Raw genomic sequence first — 13,258 nt, 5'->3', positions numbered from 1 at the left:
CATGGGTCAATTCCATGAGTGAATGAATACCATGGGTGGATGTCACAATTCCATTAGAAAATACCATGGGTGAATGATTTACCATGGGTGGATGTCACTTACAATACCATGGGTGGATACCACTTACAATACCATGGGTAAATTCCATGGGTGGATGAATAACATGGGTTGATGTCATTTTCCATTTGGATCATATGTCTAAATGCAGTAAGTATATAGGTGAGAAAATAAGCTTATTATATGACAAATTTAATTTAAAATACACCTAATGAGTGGTTGTGGCATGTTTTACTCTCTTTGAACTGGTTTAGGATTAGCGTGGAATTTCCAAAGGTTTTTGGAGACTCGCAATTTTTTTGAAGAGAAAAATAAAAGGAGAAGCTTAAGTGTTGGTAGTTCTATGTAGCTATTTGATACTTTCCCTAATCTAAACTGGAGCTTTTATGGGTGTCGTTCCTAGAGAAATAAGACTATGCTCCCCCCACAATCGTGGCTAGTGAGGGAATCCCTACTGAAGTATACTTGAGGGAAAGAAGAATCAATCTCCTCGGATCTGATGATGTGGAGGAAGAAATAGAATCCAAGGTAGGAAGAAGGAAGAATGGAAAGAATATGAGTAGTCGTCCTCTTAGAGGAGGAAAATTTGTCCTAAAAATGGACTTGTTCCTTGCAATCCACACTCCCCAACAAATTAGTGCGGGACAATTTTTGAACTGTTTGACACCTATCTGCTCCCACGATCTTTTCCATGCTTCATAAAATGACTTCCTCTGCCAACCAGTACCCAGTCCTGTACCTAGTCCTATAATTCTTTTGCGATATTCCCGGATCCACATTGTAAAAATGCATGATAGGTGTTAGGATCCTATAATCTAGGAATCAAAATGTGTTTGCCTCTTACTATTCATCCAGGAGGTCTGCAAGCATTAGAGAGACCAGTCCAAGAATTTTACACCATCACACATCCATTTCAATCCTATCGATGTGATGCATTTTTCCAGAAGAAGTGTGCAACCATACAGAGCATGGAGTGCTACTCAGATGTTTGTTGTGAAAAAATACCTTGTTTTAGCCATCAGTTAGAAATGCTGCTTCCAACCAGACGGAGATGAATTTCAAAAAATAAAAGAGATTTTTCTCAATAAAAAACCAAAAACACATTAACCTCTTCCAGTTTCAACACGGGTTCCATAGATCGGGAGTTTCAAATGTATCTGTCAGGCCTTTTTTTGGACTGTGTATTTTCCTGTTTTAGTCTCATGCTTTTGCAAACCCATTTTGGAGGAGCTAGGGAAGAATTTAAAGAAACCAAGACAAGATTTTCTTCATAAAAAGCTCGTATACGAAAATCTATCTCGTAGCTTACACAGGTGCTACCATTTGGGAGTCACACGCATCACTTGGTGGCCCATTTTCATAGTTTTTGTTCACAAAATGATGAAATTTTTGGATTTCGGTTTGAAAATGTTGAGGCGGTATGGAGATTTTTTATATAGTTGTTTGATATTTTCGTTAATCCAAATTGGAGTTTTTATGAGTTTTGTTCCTAGAGAAATAAGACTATGCTCCCCCACAACCATGGCTAGTGAGGGAATCCCTACTGAAGTATATAGAGGAAAGAAGGAGGACCAATCTCCTTAGTTCTGATAAGGTGGGGGGATAGAAACAAATCCAAGGTAGGAAGAAGGAAGAATAGCAAGAATATGAGTAGTCTTCCTCTTAGAGGAGGAAACTTTCTCCTAAAAATGGACTTGTTCCTTGAAATCCACACTCCCTAGCAAATTAGTGGGGACAAATTCTGAACTATTTGGCACCTGTGTCCTCCCACCATCTTTACCACACTTCAGAGAACAACTTCCTCTACCACCTAGTACCTAATATTGTACCTAGTCCTAAAATTCTTTTGCAATATTCCCATATCCGCAGTGTAAACATGCATGATAGGTGTTAGGATCCTATAATCTAGGAATCAAAGTTTGTTTGCCTCTTACTATTCATCCAAGAGGTCTCAGGGAATTAGATAGACAAGTCCAAGAATTTTACACCATCACACAGTGATTTCAAGCCTACCCATTTGATCCATTTTTCCAGAGTAGGTGTGCAACCCTAGAGAGCATGGAGTGCTACTCAGATTGTTCGCTGCATAGTGCTGTGCAAAATATCTTGTTTTAGTCATCAGTTGGAAATGCTGATTCTGACTACATGGAGCCGAATTTCAAAAAATTGAAAGAGTTTTTCTGAATAACGAACCAAAAAACATTAACTGCTTCCAGTTTCTTCACAAGTGCCATAGATAGGGAGTTTCAAATGCATCTTAAGGCCTATTTTTCGGAGTGTGTATTTTTTTTGTTTTAGTCATGCTTTTGCAAAACTGTTTCTGAGGAGCCAGGGAATAATTTGAAGAAACCGAGAGAGGTTTTTCTTAATAACAAGATCGAATACGAAAACCTATCTCATATTTTAAACAGGTGCTACCGTTTGGGAGTTACATGTGTCACTTGCTGGCCCATTTTCACAGTTTTTGTTGACGAAATGATGAAAATTTTTGGATTTCAGTTTGAAAATGTTGAGGCAGTATGGATACTTTTTGCATTTTAAAATTTGTTGGTATATGCCAAAACATCAAATGATTGGTCGTAACCATTTTTATTTAATTGCGTGAGAAGGTATAGTACAACAATAGTTTGAAATTCCTGCAACATGACAGTTGCGCAACTGCTGTGCATGTGCTGCACACAGGGAAAATGGAATATTTCGAAGGTTCCAAGTGTCAAAAGGTTGTGGAAAATTCATTGCGTACTTAGAGGCCTACTCAGCACCTAACCACCAGCCAGGATGTCCCCCAACACAAAAAGCGTGCCAACATGGAACTGTTGCACAACTGTTGTGTCACGCAGTCTAAGCTACCTTTTCTATTTTCATCATCATTCTGAGCTTTTAATGTTAGGATAGTATCTTGTGAGATAATTTTGTTATCTAGATAAGTTAAAGGGACATATATAAAGTAGATTTATGTTTTTTCTAATAGAAAGGTAAAGATGTTGTATATGATTGCTTTATGTAATTTTTAATAAAAAACTAATGGGTTTCTAAATTATGTATGTTTCAACCCATTTTGAATGGATAGATCATACATTGAACCTAGTCATGATATCTTTATGATGTGAAATGTATTTACGATGGTAATGGAAAAGGAAGCAGGGGTTGCTTAGTAATTATATTTTGGAGAGAATACTATTAGTATTTTCTGTAGTTTTTTTAGAATAGTACTACAAATCTAGTTGCAGAAGTACAGATATGTTTTTACCAGATATTTGAATACATGGTGCTTTAATTTATGTCCCTCTTCTTATGTGAATATGTATTATTTCTTTGTTTATCATATTATCTCTGAAATCTTTTGAATGTCTAAATTGTATTATTTGGAATTCATCCATTGTGAGGTGCTCCATCACATACAATTTAAGTATAATTTGATTTCGTTATGATTATATGTTCATAATTCTTTCCAATATAAATGCTCTATTCATCATAATCCTCATTTCCTTTTTTCTAACGTTGTTCAAAGAGTTATCCTCCATTAGATTCCATTTGTATAATGGAATGTTGGTCTTATTCTTCCCATACGCCTTAAATAATCATCCTTTTCACTGATATTCACTATTCATTTCACCTCTGCTTCCAAAGATGATTTACTAGTCATTAGTTTGATCGTAAGCACTCACAGTTTTAATCCATTTCCCAATGGTACTCCTTACAAAACCTTACCAACAAATAGATTTAATAAAAACCTCATGCTTTTCCCAAGATCTAACCATTGTTATTCATTGAGTCTAGTCTTTTGTGAGTGAGTTCAAAGAGAGAACCCTCTCTGGGGTCGGAAGGGCTAGTCTCCAATTCCGTAAGTGATTTGTGGTTACCTTTCTAGCCCTTTATTCAGCCTAAATGGATTTACAGAGTGCTAACAACAGGGAAATATGGTCAAGGTATTCTTCCACATTTTTATAGATAGGGCACGAGTTGGGCCCTTCCTTATGTCGCTTGCAGATGTTGTCCCAAGTGGGTATTTTTTTTCTAGAAACCACAAATAAAGAATTGGGCCTTTGTTGGACATCTTAATTTCCAAATTTTCTTAAACCAACACATCTGATCCACTAACCCACTAGCACTAGTTATGTTTTTGTAGTCCATTTTTTGAGTGTATTGCATGAAGGGAGAGAAAACCCAACACATAGAATCCTCCATATCCTTGAGACCTATATGTGTTAGGTTAAGGGCCATTGTAATAGATTCATCAATAGATAGAGAAAGTGGGGAGAGGGTAAAGTTTGCAATATTTACTTACATTTCAGTAACTTTTTGGAAAAGGAGAAGAGAAGCCTTGATGTATGCCATGCTGCACTTGGAACCTTCACTAAACAGTAAGATATCAACAACAAACAACATGTGTGTGATTTCCCAATCTTTAATCACAACACTACCATTTATATCCCTTGTTCTTTTGGCTTCTACTAAGACCCTAATAAGACTTTCAACAACCAGAATCAACAAAAATGGGGAAAAGAGGCATCCTTAGTGAATCTATTCCTACACATGAAAAAAGGGGGAGGTTGATCCATTTATGAGAATCACGAAAGAGACAGAAGTTATACAACTCATAACCCAATTTATGAAAGGTACTTGAAAGTCCAAATGAGTAATAATCATGTGTAAATATAGCCAACTAACCCTATCATATCATTTAGATAGGTGAATTTTGATCATAATACCTTTCAACATCCTTGTTTTGATTCTATAAAGTCCTTCTTGAACTAGCCCCATAGCTTCATGGATGCAACATCCTTCTAAAAAATTGAAATATTCCCTAGAAACATTTTTGAAAGTGTCAGATTGATTTTGTTTGCAATTATTTTAGTGATCACCTTATACATACAATTGCATAGAGATATTGGCTTGAAATCATCATAATATTAAGGGCCATCTGATTTTGGAATGAGGGCTATAAAGGTTAAGTTAAAATATGTGAACATGCTTCCATTATGTTAGGAACCTCAACCACTCTAAGTAGGTCTCCTGTCGAGTTGTCATAAAGACCAAAAAAAATTCTATAAGACAACCATCTATCCTAGGGCTCTTGTCTTTCTAGATACTGTGAAGAACCACTTGTAGCCCACCTTTTGAAATTAGTTCCATTAATTGTTGGTTATCTTCTTCGTTAACACTAGCGGGAAAATGCTTAGGCTATAGAAATCACTTTTGTTATAGAAGTTTCAGAAGGAATATTAAATAGTTTGTTGAAGTGTATATTCCCTAGCAGAACTAGCTCCTTGAATGTCGTGCCATTACCCCCTTTCTAGTCATTCAATGCCCAAACAATTTTGTCAGATATTCTCCCTTTCACAAAATTTTTAAAAGAAGTTGTATTATCATCCCCACTCTTTAACGAAATTGCACTACTTTTAAGGCTCCATCAAGCCTCCTCTTCTAGAATTATTCTCTTATATGCTTCTAAATGAAATATTCTTTGTGTTTATTCGTTATTCCCATAATCCCCCCTTTCAAGATCCTCCAAACTCCTTAGTTCTTCCTCCACTAATTTTAGTTCTTCATCTTCCCTATGATTATTTAGGATGGAAGACTGAAGGGTGGCTCTTTCTACCTTGTTTAGGTTTTCTAGTAAATGGGATACAAAAGGGAATCTCAAATTTGGATTGAGGAGAATCCAGTTCTCCTAGACTATACTGTGAAAGTTATCATCTTTTAATTAGGAGGGGATTAAACTTGGAATGGCTCCAACATTTGGATGTCCTCTCCTAGAACCAATTTCGGGTCTTTCATTTTGATCTTTGCACACAATCCATTTTTCTTCTTCACCCCCTAAAAGTTTCACTCAATTGAGTTTACTAAAGCTCCTACTAATTTTTCCAACTTCACCTGAGCATTGATTTTTATCTCAGAGCCCTCCTTCCCTGTTGGAAGAATACAACACTACTATTTCTCCCCAATACTATTTCCCTCCAAGGAACCCAATGAGGTGTTCCATAAATATACATCTTTCAACCTTGATCTAAACTTGAGATGGGCCATAAACCCTTTATTGCATCCCACATAAATTAATTCTAGAAATATTTGAGCCCTAGAGGGATAACATCCCCTAACTAATCCTAATCAAACCGTAATTGTTCTTTTAAAACATGGCATGGATATAGTTCTCCTGCTGCTTGTGAGGAAAAACCTTTCTCACTATGATAGAAACTATATACTATCACATCCTATGGCCAGTTAGGGAGGCCTTGTAGAAATTTCACCTATAGAACAAACCGATATATGCAATGTCCTAAACCATAATACTTGTTGTACTTATACAAAAAATTAAGTGGAAGCATAATCGAATTCATGAGCAACATCAAGTAGAAACATGCATAATTGATCAAGAGAATTAATCACACATAACACAATATATATCCAGGGGAAAGCACCAGCATAAAACCCCAACCATGTATTATCAATCAAGTGGAAATCCTCTTCACAATACAAAAGAATTAGCTCTCAAGCTATTTAGTTCTCAATGAACTATGAAGATATGAAGATCTCTCTCATGAACCAACCAAGCCCTGTTTATATAGGCTTTACCTATGGTCTATGCATAGTTTGTTTAGGAAATAATAGCAAAATCATATGCTATTAATTCAACATACCAAAATTAACCAATGGTCCAACTACACAATCCTTGAGGAGACTAGTTCCTCAACCATGCAAAAAATACTTACTAGAAATAGTCAAGCATCTGATAGTACACTGTCCCACATCTGATCTCAACCGGGTCTCTGACAGAACTGACATGCAACAGTTATCCATGATTGAATCCTCAGTTATCTAAAATAATAGTTGTCACATGCATGCAAGCATTAACAAACTATATTTTATTTTTTTAACAACTTGTTAAAATAATCTAACTAGAATTGACTAGTTAGAACTCAGTCAATTGATTGTCTCGTTATAGAACTCATACTTATTCCTTCAATCAGTGGGACAACTCATGTGCATGCTCACAAAGACTTCAAATTCGAATTTCCTTAACTAATTAACTCAACTAAATTAATTAATTAATATTTCCAACTGCTGTTAAGACCAAAATTAATTTTACTTCCTATAGATAGACTAGGGACTGCTATAAATAGGAAGGGACCCAAAAATGCTATTTTTAGAACTTTCTATTTTTAGAGTTTCACCTCTCACCCAATGTGGCCAATGACCTCACTGACCAAACTTCTATTTTTATACATGCTATTTTTAGCATGTCTATTTTAAACACATTCTAAATTTAACATTTCTTTTCGCACATTTTTCAACACTCCTTCTAAATAAGAAAGGCTTTCTCTCAAACCCGATCCTATAACTCTGGAATGTTCTGCATGCAACACATCTACCCGGTCCACTTGCTTCAACAACACTTGGAAAGAAAACACTCCCAACTGACCACTCTATTGGGCTAGGAACATACTCTTATGCTGAAGCTCTACCTGTTGCTGACAAGTGCTCCCTCTCTGACATCTATGCTACTTTAGCATCTCCATGCATCTCACACCATTGCACACCTCTCTGTGTCACCTAGCACTGTGCAAAACACTTGTGCCTCTCGCATTACTGTAGCCTGCTAGCTATGCGCTATCCTGGGATTCCCTCCACTGTCCCTTTCTTTGCCACTCCATCCACATCTGTCTCTACCCAATCAGTCAATTCCTACTACTCCACATCAGGGCTTCTGTAGCAAGGTCTCATCCAAGAGGTTGGGTACCTCAAGGATCCTACCCCTCATCCTTGGGACGATCACTTTATATCGCCCTACCTCCTACCTGGAGGTATGGCTACATGTGATCCCTCAGCCCACCTGGCTCGAAATTTCCCCCTACTGGAGGTCTCTGCATGAGTAGATGTCTCTACTCGATCTCCTCTCAGCTTCCCCTATTGTGGCTGCTCCACAACTTCCTAAAGTTGCTGCACAAATCATGGCTCCTCCACAATCGTCTGAGACTTCTTATGGCCCTGCATGTTGAGAGGTAATATACCCTCCCTCTCAACCACCAAGTCTCCATCAGTTGCCTTGTTGCTCAAGGCTTTGCATGCATCTTGAACCTCAAGAGCATATAGGTTCTTAACCCGTGAACCAATCTGCTTCACCTGTCTAGAGATGATGTGTATAAGGAAAACCTTTCCCTTGCTGAAGACTACATCATAGCCTCTGTCTTCCAGCATCGCGATCAACACCAAGTTTCTCTTCAACCCTCGTACACACTTGACATCGGTCAAGCTTAGGTGAACTCCATGCTCCCTCTGAAAAATAACCATGCCTACACCTGAGACACTATACTTCTCATCATTACCCATCGCTATGAGTATTTGGAGATCTTTCTCCTCCAAAGTACTGAACAAAAAATTGTTGCTGGTCATGTGGAAAGAAGCTCCACTATCAAGAAACCAACCACTTCCCACCATGGATGAAACCATGCATGTGAAGAGTGTGAAATCAACTCAAACTGTGAAGCAAGTGCCTCACCTTCAAATCCTTCCCCGGATCCCTTCTTGGATTTCCTCTGTGGACAATTTGCATTATAATGGCCCACCTCATGACAACAAAAGCATCGCACTTTCGATTTGTCAACCTTCTTCCCATCATTGGAAGAACTGCATTCGGAAAGAGAAACCTTCTCCTTCCCCTTCTTCTCCTTACTCGCTAAGGTACAGTTCTCCTCATCATGCATGGATGAAGAACTGTCTCTGGTGCTTCATCTAATCTCCTCCTGCATCAAATCGGACCATAGTCGTTCCCAATCTGGCAGTTTCTCCCTTCCATTCACTGAGTCTTGATAGCTATCCCAGCCCTTAGGAAGGCCATGGAGTGCTAGACTCAAGACATGCTCATCCGATGTCACGACCCCTACACTTGCAAGCTCATCCCTGCATGTGATGAGCTTGGTCAGGTACATAGAGATCGTCTCATCCCTTTCACACTTGATCTTTCGAAGTTTGTCCTTCAGTGCCAGCTTCCTCTAATCACTGCTATTCTGATATAAATCTTTCAATGTTTTCCACATTGCATGCGGAGTCTCCTTCTGATGGAGGCTCGAAACAATGTGATCTCGCACTCCCTCCAAGAGAATTCTCCTAGCTCTAGCCACACACTTCCTCTATTCCACATGCTCAGTCTTGTCAGTGCTTAGGAATTTCTTGATCAATGAAATCCTTAAGGCCATTATCTTCCAAAACTGCCTCCATGCAATCCTTCCAAGCTATATAGTTTGAGCTACCATCAAGGGCATACTCAAGCCTCAAACCACAGAACGCCATCGATGAAATATATGTGATAAGAACTTGAGATCTATATCAAGAATAAGAAACTTCGAATTCCTCCTGCTAGTATACTGTTCTTGCTTGATCACCTGTGCTCTGATACCATGTAGAAATTTCACCTGTAGAACAAACCGATATATGCAATGTCCTAAAGCATAATACTTGTTCTACTTCTACAAAACATTAAGCGGAAGCATAATAGAATTCATGAGCAACATCAAGAAGAAACATGCATAACTGATCAAGAGAATTAATCACACATAACACAAGATATATCCAGGGGAAAGCACCAACATAAAACCCCAACCACGTATTATCAATCAAGTGGAAATCCTCTTCACAATACAAAAGAATTAGCTCTCAAGATATTCAGTTCTCAATGAACTATGAAGATATGAAGATCTGTCTCATGAACCAACCAAGCCCTATTTATATAAGCTTTACCTATGGTCCTTGCATAGTTTGCTTAGGAAATAATAGCAAAAGCATATGCTCAAAATTTTAACATACCAAAATTAACCAATGGTCCAACTACGCAATCCTTGAGGACACTACTTCCTCAATCATGCAAAAACTACTTACTAGAAATAGTCAAGCATCTGATAGTACATTGTCCCACATCTGATCTCAACTGGGTCTCTGACATAACTGACATGCAACAGTTATCCATGAGTGAATCCTCAGTTATCTAAAATAATAGTTGTCACATGCATGCAAGCATTAACAAACTATATTTTATTATTTTAACAACTTGTTAAAATAATCTAACTGGACTTGACTAGTTAGAACTAAGTCAACTAATTCTCTCGTTATAGAACTCATACTTATTCCCTCAATCAGTGGGACAACTCATGTGCATGCTCACAAAGACTTCAAATTCGAATTTCCTTAACTAATTAACTCAACTAAATTAATTAATTAATATTTCTTACTACTATTAAGACCAAAATTAATTTTACTTCCTATAGATAGACTAGGGACTACTATAAATAGGAAGGGACCCAGAAATGCTATTTTCAGAACTTTCTATTTTTTGCAGTTTCACCTCTCACCCAATGTGGTCAATGACCTCATAGGCCAAAATGCTATTTTTATACATGCTATTGTTAGCAGGTCTATTTTTAGCACATTCTAAATTTAACATTTCTTGTTGCACAGTTTTCAGCAGGCCTAGCATTGAGGGAGCTCTTGAACTTGCTCAATAAGACATAGAGGTGGCAAACCTACCTCTACCACTCCCTGGACTTGAACTGGGGGTTGAAATGAATCCTCATCCATTCCTTCTACTTGTCTTCCATCCTCTACAAAAAAAAATGTGACCTTTGTACACCAATCCTCCATAGGGCACTTCTAAGCTAAAGGGTCAGCCAAAATCTCAACATTATCATTAGGTCCATAAGAATATTCCACCTAGTCTTCCATCAAAATGATGCATCTATCCCTTGCAATTTCCCAAAGACTAATATTGAGAGTAAATCACCTGGACAAACTCCCTACCATAACACAACACAATGGAGCTCTCTTGCATACACCACAGACATTAGATTAGTATGTGAAAAATTGAATATCTGAATTTATGAATAACTAGGGTTTATCCCTTATGATAATATTTGAATTTACAAATAACTAGTTCTAATAATCTCTAAATTATGTAAATTGGGTATGAATAAGAGAAAATTGATCATGATTCAATTTATGTATGATTAGTTGTTTACATAAACTACTTATTCAATTTACAAGAATTGACTCATACTATTAAATGTTATTTGTAATACTCTTTGAAAAAGAAGGATCATTCTTTTAGGTTTGAAATGAAACAAAAAGATATTACTAAGCACAACAAGGAGGCAGTGTTGGCATGGAAAAATGAAGGGAGCTACTCTTGGTTGTAGTTTCGGTAGCAAAAATAAAAAATGAAAAAATCATTACAATAATATGGTATTTAGATTAATTAATGAAGAATAATGATATGATGACTAACTATATATGACTTTGTTTGGTGTTGTCCACCACATTTTCATTCAGACGTTCCGAGTTTGGTTATGGGTCAGGGACATATTTTCACTATGGCATCCCAATTTTGATTCCTTACCACAAACGTATTTTACAAAATATTTTCTTAAGAAAGCTTCTTAAATGAGAAGAAAAAAAGAAATATAAATACTTTTACAACTTTTATATTTACGCCGTAAGGCGTTCCTCTGGGAAGAACTCCCCTCCAGTGCCACTCTGTACCTTCTTGGGCCCTCGATTTCGTTGTTAGACGATAGAATTGATATTAGCCGTTTGATTGGAGGCGTTCGATTATTATCCCTCCCAGCGCATAGCATCTGGCATTCGTCCGCGCATGGAATATGGTATCTAGCAAGCATGCAAATCAACTTACAGTTTTTGTTCCCAATTTGTCTTTTCTACTGCCTCTCGGCCATTTGCGTGTCTTTTCTACTGCCTCTCGGCCATTTGCGTGTTTTACCAGCTTCTGGCTCATCTTTACGGTTGCAATTCACTTCGTTCACTTTATTCTATGGGGTTTTATTTTATCTGTTGTGCAATTCACTCCGTTTATTTAATTTGATGGGGTTCTATTTCATGTGTGCAGGGGTTTTCAGCCAGAGAAAGAGAAACCGGGAAGAATATCATTGTGGATTCAGGGTTTTCTCTGTTGAACAAGGATCGCTCGATAATTTCGCAGTCTGTACCCGTGAAACTCTGCGGGATTTGCTTTGAGGAGTCGTCCGATATGTTTGAGGGCAGTCTTTGCTTTCATCGTTTTTGCGAGGCGTGCATGACGCGGTACATCCACTCGATGCTCGAACAGCGGAGGCATCAGATATATTGCCCGCATGAAACTTGCAGAGAAGCATTGACGCTGGATGAGTGCAGGTATTTTCTGCCTGCGGAGATCTTTGAGCAGTGGTCGGCTGTAATGGTGGAGGCAGAAATTCCCGAAGCCCTGAAAGTATACTGCCCCTTTTCCGACTGCTCTGGACTTCTTGTCAAGGAAAGTGTTGGAACGTTGGATGTGGAGGAAGTGGAAATGGTGGAATGCCCCTTCTGCAACAGGTTGTTCTGCGCGCGTTGCAAGGTTCCGTGGCATGCAAATTTACAGTGCTCCGAGTTTCAGAGCCTGCCGACCACCGACAAAACTGAAGCGGATTTTCTGCTTCTCAAGCTGGCCGAGGATCATAAGTGGCGCCGCCGTGGAAAGTGCAAATCAATGGTTGAATTGATCTATGGGTGTAATCACATTACTTGCAGGTACGTTTTTTCGTTTATTTTCTGAAATTCTTCGCTTGTCTGTTGAATTCTCAGGTAAAGTAGAGCCCATATAAAGACTTAGGGCTGAGAATTGAACCTGGGCATCTTGTTTATTAAAGAAAACACTACAAACCAAATAATCGGTTACTGTGCAATCAGGGTTTTTGGGTTCGTAAGTAATCTGTGTTGGTGATGGTCAATGCAGGTGCCAACACGAATTCTGTTACGTTTGTGGCACCTCATGGAGAAATGGAAGCCCTGACTGCAATTGTCCTCGGACAACTGTTGACCACTTAATACGTTGACTGGTTCATAATCCCAGGAGTTCTGATGATATATATTTTTTGCAATACACGCAGGCTGTAGATGATTTTTACCGGGTAATTACTATGTTAGTGGATTGTGTTTAGATGGTGCTATGGGGATTCTGTGCAGCATCCCCAAATATATTGTCTGTATGAATGCACTTCCATGGCAGAGGAGGCAAAGCCTGCTCACGCCATTTGTGCAACAATTAGTTCCTTGTAATGGAATATTTGGATGGAATATTTTGGTTTGCTGTCAGTAATTAGTGTGCACAGTTCTTTTCTTTACAACCAGGGATGGAATTTGACGGGCATTTTGCCCGTCATTAGGCATTTTGACCGTA

General features: G+C 38.2%; 1 protein-coding gene across 1 annotated transcript; it reads left to right on the top strand.

The window, feature by feature from the left end:
• Nucleotides 1-11,705: 11,705 nt before the first annotated feature.
• Nucleotides 11,706-13,043, top strand: LOC149182272 (E3 ubiquitin-protein ligase RSL1-like). Its single transcript, XM_089414508.1, has 3 exons — nt 11,706-11,846; nt 11,951-12,609; nt 12,815-13,043. The coding sequence occupies exons 1-3, from the start codon at nt 11,706-11,708 to the stop codon at nt 12,912-12,914; spliced, it is 900 nt and encodes a 299-aa protein (XP_089270634.1). The 3' UTR covers nt 12,915-13,043.
• The last annotated feature ends 215 nt before the right edge of the window (nt 13,044-13,258 follow it).

Source organism: Pinus tabuliformis, chromosome 3_2 (genome assembly GCF_031772625.1).
Source record: "Pinus tabuliformis cultivar Carrire ecotype Pingquan chromosome 3_2, CPIR1, whole genome shotgun sequence".
NCBI classification, from domain to species: domain Eukaryota; kingdom Viridiplantae; phylum Streptophyta; class Pinopsida; order Pinales; family Pinaceae; genus Pinus; species Pinus tabuliformis.
The sequence above is the reverse complement of the archived record's forward strand: the minus strand, read 5'-3'. Positions and strand labels throughout refer to the sequence as shown.

Bases quoted from the DNA above. Each gene is read 5' to 3' on its own strand.
- LOC149182272 (XM_089414508.1), top strand. From the start codon at position 11,706: ATGGTATCTAGCAAGCATGCAAATCAACTTACAGTTTTTGTTCCCAAT. The intron at 11,847-11,950 runs GTTGCAATTCAC...TCATGTGTGCAG, and splicing joins GCTTCTGGCTCATCTTTACG to GGGTTTTCAGCCAGAGAAAG. The intron at 12,610-12,814 runs GTACGTTTTTTC...TGGTCAATGCAG, and splicing joins TGTAATCACATTACTTGCAG to GTGCCAACACGAATTCTGTT.